Source organism: Calonectris borealis, chromosome 4 (genome assembly GCF_964195595.1).
Source record: "Calonectris borealis chromosome 4, bCalBor7.hap1.2, whole genome shotgun sequence".
Taxonomy (NCBI): domain Eukaryota; kingdom Metazoa; phylum Chordata; class Aves; order Procellariiformes; family Procellariidae; genus Calonectris; species Calonectris borealis.
In genome coordinates, this window is record NC_134315.1 from 70,893,671 (window position 1) to 70,916,933 (window position 23,263).

The window sequence follows — 23,263 nt, forward strand, 5'->3', positions numbered from 1 at the left end:
TGGCCCAATATTCCTTTATATGTTTTATCTGAGTTCTGCTCTGATTCAGCAATCCTCCAGGACTAGTCTGAGATCTATTTATTTCCTTGAGTCACGTTTTATTCTTCTAGATGTTATAGTGCAGCATCTTCATAATGGCCAGGAGATCTTCACAAGGATCCCATCTTTCCCCTTTGAAAAAGTTAAGGCTGCCTTCTAGAACTGTAACGCTGTGTGTTGAAACAGTTGATTTTTTTCTGAAGCATTTCAGTGAATCACAGTAAGATGTATAATGTAGAAATTAAGCAGCTTTCACTCCAAAAACTTTTTTTCTTTTTACAAGGGCAAGCAGACAGTATTCTGTTTAAAATCTTTGAGAGGGCTGAAAACACTCTTTAGAGAAGCTACTTCTTAAAAGTTCTGGATTGTGATAGTATTAAATAAAAAGAAGAGGTAAGTAAGCAAAATTGTGTAAGATGGAGAACTGTTAGCAATCCCTTCTATTTGAAGAAACGTCTGTGCTGCTATTGTTGGATGGGATTAAAGAGAAGCATCTCACTTTTGCCATTTTTCTGTGTCAGCACTGGAGTTTGACAAGAAAAACCCAGCAGGCCCAGAAACTGCTTGCTTGAGTCTGTCTGCAAAAAAGGAAAATTCCCCCAAAGTATGCGTGTTATTAGACGTGAATTCAGACTGAAGTCACTGCTAGCACACGGGATCCTTGTCTTGATAGGAAGCTGCCTGTCTATTCTACCTGAAGCACTGCTTTAGGACAATTTAGCATTTCCATTCTCGCTAATAGCTGGAGCTGGAAAAGTTCTAACAAGAGAAGCATATATTCCAAAGTGTTAAAATGCGTCTCCTCCAAAAACCTTGCACAGGGACGTCACTGTGGATGATAATCAAAAGCCAGAATGTGCCCTCATATGCGTGCTTAACTTTATAAGGACTCTTGAGAGGCTGCTTTTTTCCTCACACCATTTTCATCGTCTCTGCTCCACTGCTTAGAGGTTCAAATAATTTATCATCTGAATTTAAAAACAACACAAAATACCTGCTGTTTTGCCTTTGTCTCATTTGATAGGCATGCAGCATTATCCCAATAGGAGTTTAAGATGATAAAACACTGAGATAGAAGGCAGACTGAAATGGTTATACCATCGTTAAACTTACAGCACCCTTGGCTGTTACAATGTATTTGTGCTATGCTGTAAGCCTCAGATGAACAATTTGAAAGTAAATGAATAAAAATAGTACTATAGGTTAGAGAGGTGTTCATGACCGCAGATGTTATAGATTTAGAAGCTTTCACTATTCTTCTTAAAATTGTGTGTGTGTGTGAAATAAAAACTTGCTGGGTATTTTGGGAGTCGTCTTCCTTCCCCTTGGTGTGAGTTCAGAGCAGGTAGAGTATTGTTTGTTATGGAGAGAACATCCAAAACTACGGCTATACCTTCACGCCATAACAGGGTCAGATATCACTCTGTTCTGGTTGTGCTGAGTGTCAGTCAGAAGCCAAATAAATCCAGCTGACGTGGCACCAGCTGGATTCATGCTGTTTGCAGTAAAACAACTACAGGTTTTGATGAGCCAGGGGAAGCAGTGTTGTCACGTTGCTGACAGCTGAGTGTAGGGCCTCGCTTTGTTTAACTAGATACATTAGTCACTGCGGAGAACACTTTAAGATGTGTTAGAAGACATTGTCACTGCGGTGCATTGAAAAGTATTAGCAGAGCTTAGCAAGGCATCTGACCGTGATCAAATATTCCTCTTAAATTAAAAGCATGTTTAGGTATTCCGCTCAGCCTGTTCTTAGGTAGCTAATAATGGAGTTGGATCCTTTTTCTCTATTTTGAGGATGTCTTATTGAATCATGCATAGAATTATGTGACTAATTTGTGGAACAGAAGTCCCTGTGCATCAGCTGTTCACTGTGGTTTTCCTGGGGGGAATATAGGACTTTTCATATTGAAAGACACTGATCATTCTTTTCAGCATATCAACGAACAAATGTACTGTAGGCTTTTCTGTTGAAAAAAAATAATAGAACAAATGGCTTTTAGCTGTATTTCCATCATTACATCTGCATAAATCTCACCGATGCTAATGGGACTTGTAGCAACATAGATAAAAGACAGTCACGCTGTCAATGAGATATGGAGCAAACCAGAACAAGGCACACTATAGAAGCAGGAGAGTTCATCCCTGTAGGGGCAACCTGCAAGCGTGTAACTCGGCCTGCTTAGAATAAACTGTTGGCGTGCAAAGCTAAGGCTCTCCAGAATGAAGTACCTAACAGTGGCTAATGCAGTGGCTGTGCAAACTTACTGAATGCTGAACTTCGTTGCTGCCTAGATGGATCTTTTCAGAGAAAAAAGAGTTTAGTCTCTGCATCTGCTCTGCCGTAGGCACACATATGAAGTCTGTGATGGAAGGCACCCAGAAGGACAGTCCAAAAGGGCCTGGGCTCTGTGACTGGAAGGGTCAAGGAGGCAGACTTGTGGGATCCTGTAGAGATTAAGAAAGGAAAAGGAAAAACAGCAAGCAGCATGTTTTTAAAAGTATTAGAAATACACGATAAAGGAGAAAACTAACAAAGAGCAATACATTTAGTCCTCATGGCTGATCACAAAGGGTAACATTATCTCTATAAGAGGAGGAAGGAAGTTCTGGGGGTGGACCCTGGGACAAAGGTGTTAATTGGAGTGGTCTGATACAGAACACAGAATTATTTATTTCAGTGTAAGCCGCGGTGTTGACAAAGTCAGCATAGCATACAGTTAGCTTCGTTCCTTGACGGTTTCTGAGAGGATTTTGTCTAAAATACTGTTTGAGTTCTGTCCAAGTTCTGTCCACGGACACTTGAACTGTAGACTGAAAGCAGCAGACACACTGACACCACTAATTGCTTTGACCTAGATTCAAATATTAGAGATTTTATTTTTTATCTTCTATTTTGCTATTTAAAATAGTATGGGTTGTCCTCTTTATTAGCGTAAGATACAAATTGAATGTTCAAAGCAAAGAAAGAAATGAAGAATTTACTATGGAAGGCTTTTCTAAAAGGAAAATTTTGCGAGGAATGGTTTTGATCAGCCCCTTTCCTAGGATCCCACCTGTAAATGCAGTTCTTGCACCTCTCTTGCTATCCAAGCTCAAGAAACTCAACATTGCCTTTAACACGCAAGTCAGAAAGGCAGGCTTTCTGTAAGATGAAGTGACTGCTGCTGGCTTCGATGCACCCTTCTCATTTTGCCTGGGGCTGTGTGATATTACCTTTACTGTCCTACAGCCTCTTTATGGTATGCCAGCATTTTCTTTCTTGAAAAAACAGCATACGGGGACACGTGCTTCTGAAAAAGCACTGTGTTGTAAAATCTGATATATTTGGATATTTTTAAGTCCACAGAGAAAAATGGCAAGTTATCTTTTCGTCCCAGAATATTCATAGTAAATAGAAAAATAAAAATCTTACCAGTCTTTACTGCCCAAAGGAAGTCCATAAACGGGATTCCTGAGTGTATGCAAATAAAATTAAGTTCAGAGGGATTGAAGAGGTATAGTTGAAATTTGCATAATTCTACTTGTAGAGAAGCTACCAAGACTACAGTAGAAAAGATTGGCAGTGATTTGAAAGTATCCCTGCTGCTCTGGTAGGAAAATGACCGCGCAACTTATGGTGATTCAGTAGAACTTTGCTGTAAGAAGATTAGTTGCTGGCTGAGTTGACTGAAGAAGGTACAAGGTAATTTTCTTTCAGGAATGTAGGTGTGAGCCTTTAAATAAAAAGAACTGCTGTTGACTTCAAAACTGAGTCACCAGCACTGATGAATTTTTGAAGAAGTCAATTTACCATCATTTAAAACTATTTTAGAATAGTTGTTAATTCTTTCAAAAAAAAACATGTGCCCTTTCTATTTCTGCCTATAGATTTCCTAATAGATAGTGAAGCAGAACTGAAAAATCTGTGAACACCATGGAGACACTATTTTGTCAGTGTTGCATTGTGACATATTTATGATCTTTTTTTCTTTGCTTCCTTAACTGTTTTTTTAACTTCCTTATTTCATTTCTGTTCGGTGTGTGTGTTCATTTTAGTGATAGTATAGTTCATCTCATAAGTTATTTAATGTTAACTTGCGAATACTACTCCGAAGCACCTAGCAAGCTTAATAACATATTGGCCACCTAGTCATTGAGCTTCCCAGGTCAGCATAGAACACAATAAATATATCGGAAGTACTTAGCATAAATCTATTTCATCAAAATGGCTATATAGTTTCTCTTTGTCAAAATGCCTACATGTTGGCTTTCTTTGCTGTTTAAATGCTGTTCTATTTGTTCCTAACTTCCCCTGTTTAACAGCAGACAAACCCAGGGAGCACTGAATGAATCGGATGATCCCGAAACAGGCTGTCTAACTGATAACAAGCCAACTTCTCGACACTTCTATCCTGTCGCCTTGCTGCTTGTCAGCTCACACTTGCTGGTTGTGTGGCTTATTTTAAGTCTTGCTTTGCTATTAGCCAAATATCAATAAACTTCACTTGTGTTCCTTTCTTTTCTACAAACAGTAACAAACTAACTTTAGAAAAAGGAATTATGCTGTAATATTTCTACAATCTCAGACCCCAAGGATTCGTCTTTAAAATACAAATGTCTGAAATGTACTATGTTTTTGTTATTTTTTTCTGAACTCTAAGAAGTATACTATGCATTGAGTGAATTGATTTGCTCTTTCTGTTTATGGTAAAGCTTTCCCACTGTAATTAGCTCAAAGAAAGCCCATTTACAATGCTGTCACTGTATACAAGAAGATGTGGAATCCTGAATGCTTGAACCCCTCTTTCCAGAGTAATTAGTCTGACAAAAAAAAAAAAAAATTAAAAATGAATTTGCACAACACAAACTAACCCCTAGACAAATATTACAGGGTGGTGGTTTGTGAGACTTCACTTTCATTGTGTTATTTTCATTGTTATTAGCTGATGGGATTTTTTTGTTTAACAAATGATTATTACTTTGCTACAACTAACCCTTTTCTGTCAAGTAACTAAATGGAATAGAGTAAGTTCTGTTTTGTAATGAAATTAACCTGTTTGTAATTGTTGCTTTAGTTGCTTTTGCTTTCAAGACACTTTTATATTCTTTTTAACAAAGTCCTGTTTATGTCTTGATGCACCACTTTGGCACTTGTGACTTTTGTACTGTCTGTGAACAAACATCCTTCCTTTATAAAGCAGAGAGTTGGATTGGGCTGTTTGAAAAGCCATTCTCTCTTTTTTTTTTTCATTGCAAAGCCGAACATATGGGAAATGAAGCAGAGATGAAACTTTCCTTCACAAATCTCTAGGGCCAGACTTAATAAAATGCCTTATTCCTAGAATACACATTTTTAGGGCAACGTGTACTCTCACACATACAGTAAACAATTTGAAAAAAAGTATGAGAAGGTTGAAAAGTCAAATATATTTCTGGAATTAGAACAAAATGTATCATTAAAGTATTTAATTTTTTTTTACTAAACTTTAAACCTCAAGGGCAAATATATTAGGGGGAAAAAATCTTATCACCTATTTCTGAGGGCAATAACTGTACTGGGCCTGGCCTTGGATTTAATTTTGTAAGATGTATCATCACTTGTGGAAAACAAAAATGTAGAGTTGAATCTTTGTTATTTTTACTTCAACTGTTGCTGAAACTCTGCAATGAACAAATAAAGCATATTTATTTATTCTGTGTTTCATGAAGTTGTACTTTTTCCCCCTTTCACTAGAGAAGGATGCCGCATAGAGAATGTACTGAAGAATGTCAAATGCAGAAAGTATGCATTCAACATGATACAGCTGATGGCTTTCCCAAAGTACTACAGACCTCCAGAAGGGACATATGGAAAAGCTGACACCTAAGTTTAACAAAAATGTAATCAGGAACATAAATCACGCTAATTAGTGAATATAAAAATTGCTGTTTATGACTTATTAATTGGGAATGTGTAACCAGTTAAGGTGTTATTTTTATCAGGTTTTCTCATTTTACATTAAAATAACCCCAGTTAGTCGTTATGAAATAAAATATCATGAAAAAGCAATGGACTGAATATTCTCAAAACCAAATATATTCAACTTTTCTTTGTGAAGTTGAAGCTTACTATGACTCATAAGCCAGCTGGAATTAGTTTTTTGGGTTGTTTGATTGAAGATTAAAAAGAGAAAAGTCTTTCACTGTAGGAACTGAGGTTAGCAATCTGGAAGGTGGCATTCTGACTCCGAACCAAAACCTGAAATTTTATTTAAGGAGTCTCTTCTGCTGGAAATAGTGTTTTCTGGAACCGGCATAGCACCGAGGTCTTGATCACTAATCATTAAATCCTTCACAGAAGTGTTTATGAAAGATGCTAATGTTAATACCTGGGCTAAATATAATTTTGGTAATTGCATTTAGCTACTTTACATAAGCATGGTAATTTCATAATATGTTTTTAGTAATTACAGCCTGTAAATTCAGTAATTCCATTCTGATTCCTTGCAGTTCATTTGGATGTATCATTCTTGGCTTTCTGTACCACACCCAAATACCACTTATTTCACTTTCACATAAATCACATTGAAATCACAGGGATTAATTCTTCAGTAAGGTGACCTGAATTTGACCTGTCATGTTCCCGTTTACTGTAAACCCTTAAAACTAAATTTTCTTTAGTGGTAGGGAAAATGAGCTGTATATACAGGAGTTAATGTATCTTTAGGCTATAAAAACATGTATGTTTTTACAGAGCCTAAGATAAATGTAGTAATTATGAGTAACCTGCTGTATTAGGACTAGTTAGCCACTGCAGCTGATTTATATCAAATTTGTAATGCTGCATGTAGACGCTCTAGGATGAAGAATTATCAGCTTTAAAAATGAATGTTAATGCTTCTGGCAGCATGTGTTAGTCCTGAAATTTGTCTTACAAAGAACATTTGTGTTTTCTAATTGTATCTATTTATTGCCTCCTTCTGCCTCCCAGAGAGAAATACAATTAAAAAACCCCAAGTATTCACTGCTTGCTGACCTTTATGTAATGCATTCATTTTGAGGAAAAAATATCTAGAGCAGAAGCATGAGAATTTTATCCTAATGAAACTGCACTGGGAATTTGAGCATCTGTAGGAAATTGTAATTGCCATCGGTAAAGAAGTTAATGTTTGCTTGCTCCTATGGAAGTCAAAGAAATCTTGATGCACTGTGAGTTATAATTTGTTCTTTTTAATCCATTAATGCCCATTCCTGGGTATAAGTCTGTAACTGTACTGGTAAAAATGCATATTTAAGAGCCTGATTCTGCAAACTCTAATTGGGTGATTACATGGAAATGATCTATTGTATGAATAAAATTAAACCCATCTTGTATATTTGTAAGATCAGGCTTTGGGGCTTGTAGGAGAACATCAGGAGGACATCCTCGTTCCAATATTCATTGACTTCAGTGAAGCCAGGAATTCATCTATACAATATATTTACCTAACTAATTGGAACTTTATTTCAAAGTAAAGTTAGGTCATTTAAATAGTGTTTTGGTGCATTTGTTGTTTATTTCTATTATATAATGTGCTATCATGAATGACTTCTTTGTTCTTCTGGAATGTATTCCTTCAACAATAGATGTCAGAAGAGTTGGCATTGCATCATAGATAAGCTCAGGCAGATGAGAATATAATGCCTTGATTTTTCCCTGTCGTGTACCAGTAGAAGTGGGCACTACTCATTGGGTGGGTGGACATGTGCATTAATTTGTGGTCGGGTCTTTAACTATAACATAGCTGATCTGTACAAAACTTTTTTGTGGATTTATGGAACATAAATCTTCCTAGGAAAGTAATGTTTTGTTCTGTCAGAGTGCCGCACTAGCCCTCGCTATCTGCTATGTTTATTATTAGCTTAAAAAAACCCTACATGTACAGTTTAGAAACAGTGATAAATTCCTCATGCACCTCTGAAATAATCCCACAGAAGTACAATAGAGAAGGCTGGCCTCCGACAGTAGTTCTGAAACAATCTGTAAAAGTCTATGTGGGGATGGTATTCACTGATGGGTAGTATAGGTTCCTATAGTTGTTTATCTTAGTCCCATGGGCAAGTTCAAAATATGAAGTTCTAAGATTTCTTTCTTATTGGGAAAACAGTCTTTCAAGATCTTGCCTCAGCGTTTTAATCCCACTTGGGTTCTAAATTGCCATTGTGACTATCATGTTACCTTTATATTTAAAATGTTTTCCACGATGAAGCCACATTTTTGGAGGGGGAAAAAAAGATAAAAAAGGCATTGGATTACTGTCCTTTTTGTTTTAACAGCCACTCCCAGTATGTTCTTGTGAAACTAAATAATTTGTTATTTGTTAAAGATAATGAAGGAAAAAAAACCCAAAACCCGCATCAGCGTGCTGCAGTGAAACTTCATTGGGCTTGGGCCATTACAGAAGAGTAGGTTGGGTTTTGTGTTAAATACAGCTGAACTTTTTCAAGCCAATTTTTTGATTGGAACATCTTTTTGTAGGTCACGAGCCCCTTGTAAAACCTGCTGACGCGGTTCCAAGTGTCCTAGAAGAGCCTTGTTGCTTCAGTACTGAAACAGGTTCAAATGTTTCCGTGTTTGGTCGTTGCCTGCTGTGGGCTACTGCAGTCCATATAGGCAAAGGCTGTGTCATCAAAACTGTGTTGTCAGCTAAGCATGGATTCAAAACCAGTGGTTTTTCTGGTTTTCCTGTTATGAAGAAACAAAGGGGTTTTTGCTGCAGGTTGATAGTTAGGTTACTTGGAGTACATTTACTCTTTGTAGAAGCTGCTTCAAGCCCCGGGCATTGCTTGAATGCCTAACAGAGGAGTTAAATCGTCCCTGCAGCCTTGCACATATCCTTGTAGTTCACTGTGAATATCAAAGGAGTAAAATTAAGCAAATTAATTTTTATGAGCAAGTTACACCATTTGTTTTGCAAAGTGTTAAGGGAAACATACTGATCTTGGTGGCAGATTCACAGAAAATGTTCCATATCTGCTCTCTTAAAACTTTTGTAAGGTATAAAATAATCTGCTTTGAGAGGAGGGCAGTTCTCAAGGGCTAGAAGATGAACACTCAAAAATATATCTGGCACCTAAAGCCAAATCTTGTCTTACTCACGGCAGATATTATTTAGAAATAAGGTCATCAGGATCTGCCTCGAGGAATCCTGAAATAAGGGCTTCTAGCTTTGAATATTTGTACAATGCGTTACACCCTGATATGGGGTTTTTGTACCACAGACTAGTGTCTAAATAGAGAGCTACTATAAAATGCCTAAAAAAATAAGGAAAGGAAAGTTAAAGTAATTTCTTTTTCAGAGGTGATTGTAATACTGTTTATAACACATACCATGCATAAGCCTGACATAATTAAGCAGGCAGGTCTTTTTTTCTGAAGTCTTTTGGGGAATTTAAAACATATTCTTGTTAATGTTTATACTTTGGCTTTTATGGAGCAATTAGGAAACAGAAATTTTTAATTATGTTATCTGATTTTTGTCTATGTGAAGCTGTGCATTTTGATGGAATACTAGCAATGTACGTATTATAAAGAACAAATAATTTAGGAGGACAGCTGAAACAAAGTATTAACTGAGAAAGAGCCTTAATGAAGTCCTTTGCAATGTTAATTTTTGTACTGTCTGAATTTTGGCATTATGTAATAATAATAAGTAAATAAGGAAATTAACAAACACTTCCTGTGTCTAAATCGATCAGTCCTAATGAAAATTCACATATTTGCAGTGAAGTAAAATGTAATGGTATTCTAAATCATCGCTAGTAATTTAGGTGTAAAGAAGTGCAACATATCATTTTGAAGCCCACTGTATAATATGCCTATTATGAGCTTCAGAAAATAAGCTTATTTTTATTTCTAGTTTAAACACAAGTTCCAGGAAATTCTATGGTCCACTTTGAAAAAGCAGAAAATGCACTGAACATCAACTGGTGTAATAAAGAAAGAAATCGCATTAAAAACTATGCAGCACGATTACTTGCGTGAATTAATGTATCTAATCAGTTAACAGTCTTAAACGTATATTGTGTCAGTTGGCTATGTTGTAAACTTGAAACCATTGGTATCTATATTTATGCTTTTTTTATTGTAAAGCAGTGTGATGTACAGGCAATGCCATGAGACAGGAATTTGCATCTTGCTTTTCACCTATTTGCAGCTTAAAAGCAGATGTTTACAATCAAAGTGCTTTAAAATAATTTACTCTTCTTCAAAACACAAACTTACCTTGTAAATTGCATGTTTAAAAAAAAAATCCTACAAATGCTTTTTTTAAAGCAAAAAAAGAAAAAAAAAGAAAATTCCCAGACTTCAATCTCTAGAACATTGGGTTTTTTTCCTTAATCCCGTGACACGTTGACTGTTGTGTTGCCAGAGCATTCAGCTTACACTCTGCAGCACTCAAACATTTATTTGCTCTTTCTCTCATAGCATCTACTGAATAAGTAATATAACAACAATAAATTTCAGCATGGTACTCATGATCCAAGATTAAAAACTTGCATTTGCTCAAATAAACGTGAAACATAATTCTTCAGAATAAATAAAATAGAAGACATTTGTGAACCAATGTATCCATATTCCAAAGAGCTGAAACATAAAGCATGGGGTTTGCGTGCTGACAGGGGGAAAGAGTTATGGTAGAAATCTAACTGTGATAATAGACTGCCCTGGATCTGTGGGGTTTGGAGTGCTGAGATTTGGACCACACTGCTCTTACTTAGATCTCTAACTATTGGCAGTGGTGTTTTGTACTCTTTCCATGCATGCAAAGTACTTTAAAAATTTTCAGCACTTCTGTTTTGTTTATGAATGGTCTGACTTTAAAATTTTTAAAATCCCGTTACTTTGGTACTTGTTTTCATTTTGTGTAGCTGTTCCTTGTAATGTTCCTGTCTCACACTCTGGAGCACATGGGGCTATGTATAAGTAACTTTAACAGGACGTTAGTCCATAGTGTGTGTTTGTTCAGAGAAATGAAGCACAATATAGCAATTCAACTTTTTATATTTCAGGATTTAGCATTTTTGTTTCATTGCTGTCTGTAAGCCATGTCCATTGTACACTGTGTGTATATTTTTATTTAAATAAATGTGATGTCTATTTTTTATGTTTCTGACTTTTTTGTTTGTTATTCATTTTTCATTTCCATTATAGTGGCGTTGCCCAAAGGGCAGATTGTGCATGATGCTGAGAGTGGGTTCCCTCCTAAAGGAGGCGGTGGAAGCCCACCCACAGGTCTCATCACTGCTAGGAGCAAGTATTTAAGAAAAGCTCTGATACAACAGTAAAAAGTCTGCAATGACCATAAATTAATTGTTCCTATTGTTCCTAGTCTTACTACAACTTTCATCTCAGAACCAGGTGGGTCCTGCATTTTCTAATTAAAAACAAAATGTTCACATACCCATAAGGAAACCCCTTTCACCTAACTATTGATCTGTAGAGAGTTATTCAGTGTAACAGAGGTGGAATCAACATCTTTCATAATGAAGACTATTAAAAAGGCATGCTTTGGCTGGTATTATGTCTTCACCATCTTGATGCTGGATTCTAGACCTTGGGAAGTAAGTAAGGGTGGCTTCTGTGCTTTTTTTTTTTTTTTGAGCTGTTGTTGATAACAAGATTTATTAGATGATCTGTTATCACAATGAAAGGTAAGTTCTCCATGGTTGGCTGAAATGTAGCAAATAGACCTTTCTGGGCATATGATAAAATATGGCTCACCTTCTGGATTATTAGTGCTATGATTAGAAGCTTGTTGCATAATTTACTTTCTCTGTTTATATCTTAGTATGTTTAGCTGTTTTACTGTGATATATTCCGTGAGATGTTAATTACCTGCAAGGTTCTTGATAACCTTTAGAAAGCACCAGGAACTAATGGTTATTATGGTAATAAGTTATAGAGCTGTTAGCATTCAGCCTAGGAATTTTGTCTCTTACTAATAAAAATGACAGTCTTTAAAAAATACTTTGTCTCACTTTGCATGCTTACAGATTTAATCTTCCGTGTCAACCGGGAACCACTTTTTACTCATGACAATATAAGAGAGAAAAGGAGAAAGAGCCTACAACTGTAATGAGATAATAGAGTAGTATGATAGTGTTTCACCAATTCTCTTTCCAAAGTTACTTTGGGGCATGTTTGAGTAGAAATATGACCTGATGTTTCTGAACCGTAGTCTGCAGTGGTCTGCACTGGGCTGTCCATTGTTGGCACTGAGAATATATGTACACAAACGCTGCTTCTGCTAGGCAAGTCAGTGGGAGCTCTCCTGTGCACTTAGTGTTGAGCCTTGTATGGATCGCAGCCTCTAATAGTTCTGTGACAACTATTGTTGATGGAATTAAGGACAATAAGGTTCTAGATGCAAACTGCTTGCTTTGCCCAAATAAACAGACCCTATGCATTTCTGAGCAGGCTGTCCAAGTACAGTCCTAACCCAGTACATAAATGAGAAGTACACTTGCTCTGCTGCAGGGAAGATTTTTGGCATTGTTAGTGAAGATGATGTAAACTGCTTCTAAATAAACTGGGATAAGAAGTTGAATTCGAAGAGTAGCTGAGATTTTTTTCATGTGTGTATATATATGTATAAATATGCATATTATATATACACTTGCATATTTTTGATATACCGTAGGATGGGAAAAGGCAGTTAAATAAGATCAATTAAAAAACTGAACTTGTTATATTTCTAGCAGTTGAATACAGTTTTGCTATGGGAAGTGTTGCACAAAAGATAGGTTCACATGAACAAAGCTTCAGCAGGGCCTGTGGCACGCTTGGTGGCGTACGTTGACTCTCATGGTAAAAGTGTGTCTTTGGGTCTCTAATGAAAACCAAAGGCTGGAACCGAGGGGCAGGAAGCGCGGGAAGGAAGGGGCGAATTCTGTGCCAGTGCCAATTAGTTCCCCTAAGAGCCTGCCATAACACTACCGGGCTGCAGGTGCAAGGCTGTGAGAATAACAGCATAAGAACAAGGGAAAAATACTGCTGTGTTCGTCTTCTTTCCCCAGCAAAGTCCACATGGATATCCATTGTTCATGCAAGAATAATTTGTGACCGCTGTAATTTACAGGACAAAGCAGTTTAAACTGCTGACTTGAACAGAATTAGAACAACTGTCATACATAAGCACTGATTGCCACAGCAGAATTTGCCCCTTGGGTAATGTCGCTCTTTAGAGATTTTCTTTCAGGGTAAAGCTTAACATATTTTAAAACAGAAAAAGGTTTTTAAGGTCTGATCCTGAAGTCATTATTCATAAGCAAAGGATTAGAAATGGGACACTTCAGGTGAGAAACTAACTCCAAGGACCAGATTTTGAGAGAGGATTCAGAAGCATTCACATTCCTGGACTTTGGTTCAGAACTGTGAAGAGCCAAAAAACATTTTGTTTGTACAAGGCCCCACACGAGAAGAGCTTGTTCATGCTCGTGGTCTGTGAATACTCTTTTAGCATGCATAAAAGTTGATGGCAGTTTCTTGTAAATTATTATAATAAATAGCTAACTCTCTAATGAACATGCACACAGAAGCAAATATATGCCTTTAACATGGTCTCTTTAGAAGGGGTATGTGCAGTAAAATATTCAAAAGCATCTGTATGGGGTCTGATTTTGTTAGTAAGACGTAGGTTTCCAACCTGTTTGGGCACTTCTCAAAGGAAAAAATACATTGCATAAATCACAGCTTAATTCTGTTTTCCCTGGTGCTGCTTAAATCAGGGTAGGATAAATCAAGGTAGATTCTCAACACTTCCTGTTTTAATTTCATTTCTGGTATGGCAGGTGGTGAAGGAAATGCTAGAGAAGCCCAAGTTAATGAAATATCATCGCCTGGCTCTTAGTATTTTTCAAACAAGACCAGAATGTCAGGAAATAGTGACAAAGGATGTGTCAGAAGGATGTTCATAAATTGGGTCATCTGACTTGGTTCTGTTTCCGGGTGGCGACTTAGAGTCTTTGTGACAAAGATGAGACTGATGTTAACGTGTGACACACAGAGGACTTGTTTCCAGCAGCCAAATTCTGCTGCCTGCCCTGAAATATGGCAGTCTCAACCAGGCTCAACTGGGGCTCAGTAATCCCAAAAGAAACTTCTCAATAAATCCCAGCCGCCTTACCACTCAGTTCCATGCATGATGTTTCAGTGTTGGGGAGCAACAGGCAAGCACAACGGTCCCCCCACCCCGATAGTGCACCATGGTACCTGGATTCTCATCAAGTATAACAACTGTATGGCTAGATGGTTATGTGCTGGAATTCAGAGTTCAGTTTAGGGGATGTATATCAAACACCTGGCAGATAAACAGATGTAATAAAATCAGGGAGCGAAGAGATCTCCGACTAGTCGAGGACCGGTAAGGAAGGTCATGTCTTAACCTAAGCTCTGCATTTTAGACTGCATTTGATCTTTGTCTTCACCTCAGATATGCTTGGAGTTAGAATACTTTGTTGCTTTGTGACTTGGTAGCAGCTATGGTGGAAATAGACAACCGGTTTATCAACATATATATGAAAAATGTCCTTGAACAAATGACAGGATTGTTTAAGAGCCGTGGCTGCTCGGCCAAGCAGGTATCATGCATATACATTCTCATACAGGCAAAATGATTTTGCAGAAAAATGGTCATAGCACTTCATACAGAGCTTAACTGAGAAGGTAAGAAGTGAGTGCAAGAATGCATCAAGACAATCTTTTTTTATGATCGATAAGCATTGTGTCTCTGAATTTTACATCCAAAGATTCAAAGACCTTTTAGAGGTTGATTACAAGCCCTAATATAAATAGAAAGTACTTGCTTGTTTAGGTAAGTTAAATATTTGCACTGTTCCACAGGAACTTTTGATCCAAACCAAGCTGATTTTCACCCTGAAAAAAAAAACAAAACCCAAAACTCAAAAAATACCATTAAATAATATTAAACAGTAATTTTAACAGCTACCTTTACCTTCTTAAGCTACACCACATCCACGCTTTGTTGAAACAGAAGGTTATTAAAAAAATGATTTAGAAAAAATTGGGGCTTTTCCTTTTTTAATATTGATGTGGGAAAAAGAAGTGAGTATTACAAAGAAGTGGAAAGTAGCAGCTGTTAGCAGGTTTTTTTGTGTGAATCCAGTTAGTGTGCTTAGCTATAAAATGCTGATAAGAGTTAAAAAAAAAAAAAGTGAAGCACCCAGTTTATATTTATGTATTCATGGGCATAGTTAATGGACATCAGCAGGGAAGATGTGCTCCCACACTTCTTAAAAATCAACAGGAAAGCAGTACACACAATGCAATTCCCTTTTGCATTAAACTTATTAAGTCAAATCAATTTTTACGAGCACATAGGCCAGAGCTCTGGCACTTAATTCCTTTTGATCTTCCGCCTGCAAAATTCCGTTTCCCACTGTGCTACCACACAGTTTATTTTTCACAGATAATTTATTTGGGCATCATTAAAAAGAAAATACTACAACTTCTAGCAGTACTAAGGCACTAAAATGCCTGTCAAGTTATTAACTGTCTGCATACACACACACACAAATAACCATTCGCACAAAGGGGAATTTTAGAGTTCAGAAAAACGCCCAATCATTCTGTTCAAGAGGATGAAGCAGACCACCTGATACTGACTATGCAAAGCCAGCATCGCAGATAACTCTCACTAATTTCTATGCCTGAAGTGCAACTTCCAGTTAGCATGGCTTAAGTGTCTGGAGAAAGAGACTGCTATGAAGTGACAGGTTTTGAAGGGAAGCTCCTGTGACCAAGTCAACGGATTTGTCTTGCAATTACAATGCTGCTAACTCAAAATTATCCTTTACTATGATTAGTGCCCTGAAAGGCACATTTCCTAATTATGGATTCTTTTCCAGCCGACTACTACTTCGAGCGTCTTCTATACAAATAACGCACGTCTCTGGGACTATGGTTTTCATGGTGCTTAAATTTTTCTGTGATGAGAATCATAAAACGTTTCAAATATTTCAATTATTGATCATGCTGTGATTATACCTTAGTAGATTTTTTTAGTTAGAAAACTAGTAATTCAATGCTATTTAGTGATGGGCCTATGGACAGATCTTTGTTCTCATAGGTGTGCTAACCTTGCAGCAGCCAGATCTACATTTGGATCCTTGCACCAGTTTGAGCACCAAGGATTTGAATACCCCCAAAGGCTGATGGATTGCATAAGGCCCTTGAAAATTGATGTCATGGAGCCTCAGTAAACAAGATCATGTACTCAAACACAGATTAATTGCTCTGCATGCCTCATTTAGGGAGGTAGGTCTGAGAGAAGGGTGGTGGCATATTAGCTGGAACTGTGTGGATCTTTGAATATTTTCATGGTTTGTGATTGCACCTCCATGGATTGTAAAAGCTGCCGTAATCCTGTGGTCTGTTAAATATCCTGACCTTTTTGTCTTGCTCTACCCCCTCTTGGCTTCTTTTTAATTAGTCATTAATGATCTACTCAACCAGATTACGAGTTCATGTTCTCAGGAAGGATGGTATTACAAAAGATAACCAGATACAGAAGTTCCTTCTTTCAATAGATACTCTGGTGAGTCTGAATCTGAATCATCCATCTTTCAATAAAACCCGAGCACTATCAGCAATATGACGCCACTTGAATCTTTTTGTACCTAGTTTTCCTCTGCCAGAAGTTTTTATAATCTAGCTTCCTGCTTTTGTTTCTTGTTTGTGTAATAACTTGGGAACCTGGATGGAGAACTGGGTTAGGAGAACTGTTGTATAAGCTTTGTCCTTTGAGAACTTGCAGAACTGCTCAATAGAGTACTCTCTAAAAATTAAGTTAGTATTATGTACAAGTCATGCTACTAGATGACACCTCCAAATCAGGGATCAGATTCACCAAGGGAAAATTCTGCATGACAGCTTTGCTTTTGATATGCCTAGCCAATTGCAAATACAGGGGGCTTCAGCAAAATGTAGGTTCTTTGAATCAGTTCGGATTTTATTACACAGTAGGGGTGATATGGTGGATTAGGCTATGTTAAGTAGAACACCTGGTTCTCCAAGGCCTGAAAAATTTATGTTTTAAAATGAGTTTTCATGAAACTTTGTTAAGAAGGCAAAGTTATGATGTGGATTCCAGCGAGAGAACCAAAGCCTGGAACCTGTAACAAAATTATTCTAAACATGAGCCAAAAAGATCAGAAACTACCCACCTAATCTTCTGCAGGATAATCAAATGCAGTTCAGGAAATGTCAGGTATAATACCTTCTTCAAAATGCGCATTTGTTTTATCTATCAGGTATAGAGCACATTTTGTTCTGACTTTTCTCTTCCATTTCTTTAACTCGGGCTTACGTCTTGCATCCAAGGCAGGATGAACATAGATAAACTTCACAGTTGTGGGTTCACACTTCACTCACCCTTTAGTAGAAAATTACCTGGTCCTCCAATAAAGTTTTGAAGTAACATATGCTGTAAGAATAAAGTGTGCACCCACAAATATGAAGTTAATCTATGCTTATGGAATGCAAATAGAACAATAAATACGACAACAGGAAAACAAAAAATGTGCTTTGTAAATAACATTCTTACAATGTTATTTGTAACATAACACAACCCAGGATTTTGGTGAAGTCTTTATGTAAATTTTAAATTCAGTTAATCAAGCAAATAATTGATTAATTGGAACACAAGGTATGTCACTCTTCAGTATTTTTTTTTTGAAGGTATGGTTTGTTTTGGGGGGTTGCAGGTCGGGAACGACTGTTATGGTTTTTCTGGTAGACTCCTTATTTTCAATTTGTAATAGCGCCATAGGTCAGTGGAGAATTTACACCTAATGTACTACTTCTTTAGGAAAAAAACACTTCTCATTCCATCTGAAATCAGATATTAAACAAATGAAAAAAAGTTAGGAAAATTAGCCATCTATCAGGAAAAATTTAAGCATCCTGGGTGGTGGCATTTTTGATCAGCATGCTTAAAACTTAAAAACGAGAATAGCAAGCTCAGCCCTCTTGCATGGTAGTAAAGACTTTTTTTTCCACTTCAACAGTTTCCTCAATCATTTTCTCCCAATGCACTGCTCAGTACAAGACTATGTTTGACAAGAAAATGTGTCATAATATCTGCTATTACTGTAATGTATTATTGAAACACCAAAATGAATATGAATAGCAATTAAGGCAACTTAAATTCTAGTTCAGCACACAAGGTAGATAGGAGTGTGTTACATTTATTCCTATTTTAAGCAGCTGGATGTTCATACTTGCGCACCTTTGCTTTCCTAAAGCAATCTGTGTCACAGGAGCTTGACCTTGGAATGCCGGCGGTATGTTAAACTCCTCTATTACTTTGTCTGGTATTTGCTACAGTTTTTATTGGCTGATAATTTTCATCCTCTTCCGCTGTCTAGAAACGAACATAAAGCAAAAGGGCAAAAAGTATAAGGGGATCAGTGTAGTGCACAGTAATATATATTTTTCTTCATAACTATGTATATATATATATTCTGCACCAGTGGGAATACAGAGACATCACACATTTTTCTCTGTGCCTTATTCTACAGCAAATTACCGTCATTGCGATGATATATTCTTGAGGTTGAGACATAGACTTCAGCAGTGAAAATACTACTGATCACAGTTTTCCAAGTTGCTAACTGTATTGAGAATTTGCAAATGATGCAAGATCTAATACATTGCCATCACAGTTCTGAGGCTGCAATCTAAATCTAATGCTAATTTATTTCGTTTGATCAGCTGAAGGAATTGTGATGAATTCCACATCAATATACGTTTTCCAAAAGAAGATTAGATGTTTGCATTTCTTCCGTTGATAAATTAGGTATCATTAAGACTATCAAATTTTAAAATGATGTGGTTTGTTTAAGATGGATCTTTTCTTTATTATACTTCCATATTTTATTAGTTATATTTGTAGGTAGTTGATAACTCATTCACTGTGTCTTTTCCCTGCAGAGAGTTTTATAACAGCTTATTTATATCTGAACTTATCACAACAAAGAGAGCAAGACAAACAAAAGTCCAAATAGATGAATATTGGAAAAAAAAGTTGTGCACTTGTTCTATGTCGTGTCGGATCCTATCACAACTGATAGAAGAACATAAATTAAAAGCAAAGGATTTAATTTTACATGTGTATCCAAGTACCTTAGGCAAAACCAGCAGTTTCTTATTATGTCCATAAGTGGGGAAGGTCAAAGTAAGTACTTATAATCCAACCATACCTGTCTGGAAGGCGGTGGTTGTTATAAAGCAATGATAACATCAAGAAAGCATATTTGTGAAGGTATTCTACTGTTATAATTACACTAAACTGAAAACAATACCATGGTCAAACCACTTTCACAATAACTTGTTTCTGTACTGAAGTCAAATCATAAAATTAATTGAATCATCAAATTAATCATGATCTCCCTAAATGCTGAAGAATTTGGTTATCTGAGTACAAAATCCCACTCAAGAAAATCAGCTTTATTCTATATAGTTTCCTAGGGCTTAAGGCCAGAAGAGATGATGAACCCCTCCATGCTTTATATTTTAAGGTACTTCTAGTTTAAACCCAAATGCTTTAGTTAGACTAAAGAACTTTACTTTTCAGAAATATGAAATTAATTGATTGCAAAACCCAGCAATTATCATAAGCGCCTTGGGCCCTTGTTGTGGTATGTCATGGATCAGGTAAAATATGCCCAGATAATCCCATATAGTTGAGAGCAAGGAAAATCCCAAGGCCATTGCCAATTTCCATCTGATAATGAGTGAGACCTCATGCATGCATGAAGACTCATTAGTGGGACATGTAGGAAGCACCTGTGAGCTTTCTCAGAGCATTGGTCTCATATACTGTTCTTCACCAGCTGTGGCTATTTTATTCAGTGTTGACCACTGAATCCAAATCATTTAGCATGAGAAATACAAGCTGAAGCTTGACGATCTTTGGAAAAAGGAAGTAGCACTGTGCAGCTTAGCTCAGATCAGGTTCATGTGTGGTAATCCTTAGTTTTAGGATAGGCAATTCAAAACCAGCAAGTTGAAATACATAGTCAGGGTTTTTTTTTTTTCAAGTGGAGACTGAGGCTTGGGTTTATGTCACCTAACTTTTGTTGTCTGATTTTAGTCTAGTTCCCAGGAGAGAAATGGCCACAGCTAGAGCTATCTTAAATCCAACTGTTTGAGGAATGAGTGAACTGTCCTCTAAAGATACTGATCTCTCTCTAGTCAGGAAGGGACTAAGTGGGGAGGTCTGAAAAATAGTTTAGATTAGGCACCTACATTCAAAGTTAGGGTGTCTGAATCTTAGCCACAGCAGCTGCCAGCTGTCAGTGTTCTTTAGCTGTGGGGAAAAAATAAAAGCTGTTGTTAAAAAAGCAAGGAGGAGCCTAAGGTATATTAGAATAGGTATTTCCAAGAATCCTCAAGGTATGGAAAAGCAAGATAAAAACTGTTTTAAGGAAGTGAATAGGGGGTTGTCTGGATAAGTCTGCATTATGTTGCCAGTCTGCAAAAATTCAGTACCAAAAATTCTTTTTAATAATCAGGAGGCACTTCTTGTGTTTGGCCAGCAACAACATTCACTCTGGAGTGACATTAAAAATAAGTAATTAATTTATGACTGTAGTCCTTAATCCATCTGCAGACAAGACAGTAATATTGAAAGTCTGCTATTGGTCAAACTGCTTATCTACTTTAAATTTTTACTCGGTGAAAAAAAGTTTCAAAATGAAAGGTAGATAAAATATGCACATTTCAATTTCATGTAAGGACTCTATTGGCTCCTTCTCCGTGTGCTAATTCAATAGCAAAGCATGTGCTGAGCTGTAATGCCAAGCTTTTTAACCTGTAAAGGTTAAAAATCATTGTTATTGAAAGCCGAGTGGACAGCACAGCAGGTATGGCCATCAGTCGGACACCTGCCAGCCCCGTGACCTGGAGAGGCAGTGGGAGGGAATGCAAGACTGCCATTTTAAGAGAAAGAACGAACAGCCACATTGCTTTAAACATCCGGATTGTGAGATTAAACCATCAAATAAAGCAGCAGCAGCATGAATATCATGTACTGAATTCCTCTCCTCAGGGACCTACTTCTCAGAGTCTTGAGGAAGTGTAAGAAGTTGCCTAGACTTGCACTGAAATTACAGAATATTTACAGCAGTGCCAACAAGAAATTTGTTGGCAGTTTTCACATCTGCACGGCCATAAAAAGCAATGGCATTCAAATATACGGCAGCAGGTTGGCTGCCCCGAATCTCCCCTGGCCTGCGCCCTGCCAAAATGGTTTCCTTTCCTGTTGAAGGAAGAAAGATAAATGAGGAGATTCACTCTTTGGAGGTTGCTGCCTGTCAGTGAAATAGTGAATATTCAGCACTTCTGAGAAACCTCTTTTAATGACCTCTACTTCTCAGTCATTTAAATGCTAAGAACTGCAACAGCAGTGGAATAGCTGTTTAAACAGAGAGTTTTAGCAACCATCCCAAACAAAATCAATTCCCCCTAGGATTATTAAACATCTTGGGATTGAACACAGAAGGGTTGGTTTTTGTTGGGGTGGGGGTTTTTTTTTGGCTTCTCAGCCCTTCCAGATATATTTCAAATGCAATCGCTAACGAAAGCAGCCTTGAGCTTAATCCCTCCGATGGCAAGTGGAGCGCAGCGCGCTGGGTCCAGTGCCAGAGGAAGCGGCACAGCGGAGGAAAACCATCGATCCAGGCGCTTTCCTCAGTGCCTCGCGGAGAGCCGCTTCATCGTAGACAGCGTATGAGGGCAGGCAGGAACGTCGTTAATATCTAGAGAACTGGTGTCTTTCGGATATACCTTGGTAAATTAATTTGTAGCTTGAGAGGTAGTCAGATGCCGAAAGAGAAAGCTCCCAGCGAGAGCCGACATCGCACCTTCCTCTGCACCGCCACCTCTCAGCACGGGCTGCCATTACGTAGGGAGCTCTCTGACCCGCCTTCCTCAGAGACAAACTCTGTTAGGGACAGACTGAGGGGGTTTTCCGAATCTCGGTCTTACTCTTCTTCGCTGGGGAGGGGGGGCACCGCAGGTGGGCACAGCTGGCTGTGACCCTTCTGCTGAAGCTCCTCAGGGCTGTTTCCCTGCAGGGGCGGGAGAACCTTCTGGAAGATGTGGGGAGGCGGGAGCAACCTTCAGGAAGGCAGGGGAGGGGAGCGGGGGGAAGGAAGCTCTGCAGCGTCTGTTGTGTGTGTGGGAGGCAGCTCCTCCGAATCAGGTTGGAGACTCCTGGGGGTGGCTGCAGGAGGCCTGGGGATGGGCAGCCAGAGCCTCTGAGGCCATGACAGAAACAAGGCTTCTCTCTGGAGGGGCCGGGAGGGCTGTGTGGTGTTCCCACCTGGGAAACCACCACCCATCGGTGAGTTGAGAAGAGCCCTGAAGGAAAGGCTCCATCTTGTCAGGACGGAGTAGGCAGGAAGGGGAGGTCCATTTTCAGCACTGTTTCCTCCTTTTGCCTTTAAAATCAGAACTCTAAGTGCTATTTAAAAAAAAAAAAATCATCTTTTTCTAGTGAGACTTGTGGCACAAGGTCTTTCTGCTACTGCTGTGGTGTGTTTGTTTTGAGGGAAGGCGCAGGTGGCTCCCCTTCAGAGCCGTGGTGGGGTCGGGGGCTGGTTGTGGGGTGGGGTGTGCAGGGGCGGCTCTCCCTGGGGGACCGTGGGGGTGGGGTGTGCAGGGGCGACGGGGGGACCATGCCTTCCCCACGTCCCATTTTAGCAGGCAGTTAGCATTTCCAAGGGGGACCACATCAAACCTGTTTGCAGCACGATCACAGATGGCAGCACTGCAAGGAAAACTTATGAGCTTCACAACATCGGAGTCCTTCATTTTGTAACCTAATGGCATGTAAAAGTGAGTACCTTTAATTCTCTTTATTTTTTTAAATCCTCTTACAGAATGAAAAAGAACGATCGAGAACAACCTGCCTGCCATAGATTCAAGGATATATATAGGCAGATAGTTGTTTTGGCTACAAACCCAGCAGCATTTAAGTTCCTTGAACTGCTGAAATGCCGCCCTTGCAGGGTTGCAGGCTCTGCTGGCTCTTGCAGCAGAACCTGTCGGCTTGTTCTTCCGGGATCCATGGGCTCTTTTCCTACAAATACGCTGCATCAGGAAGTAAAACTGAAAACGTTGCATCCTTGGCATTGTCTGCACCCTGGTTTTTAAACATTTGCCTTACCCAACCTTACAAAATGGCAAAAGAAACTA

The 23,263-nt window shown here is 38.2% G+C and overlaps 1 protein-coding gene across 4 annotated transcripts in view; it reads left to right on the forward strand.

Annotated features, from left to right (window-relative positions):
- INPP4B (inositol polyphosphate-4-phosphatase type II B) overlaps positions 1–11,156 on the forward strand; it is a 294,823-nt gene extending 283,667 nt beyond the window's left edge. Inside the window, exons 27-28 of one of the 4 annotated variants that reach the window (XM_075150074.1) lie at positions 5,756–5,901; positions 6,992–11,156. In XM_075150074.1, coding sequence (XP_075006175.1) covers positions 5,756–5,888 — 133 coding nt within the window. In that variant the 3' untranslated portion in view covers positions 5,889–5,901; positions 6,992–11,156. Of the gene's footprint in view, positions 1–4,344; positions 5,708–5,755 lie in introns of those variants that run through there. The other 3 variants (XM_075150076.1, XM_075150077.1, XM_075150075.1) reach the window with 3 other exon arrangements.
- The last annotated feature ends 12,107 nt before the right edge of the window (positions 11,157–23,263 follow it).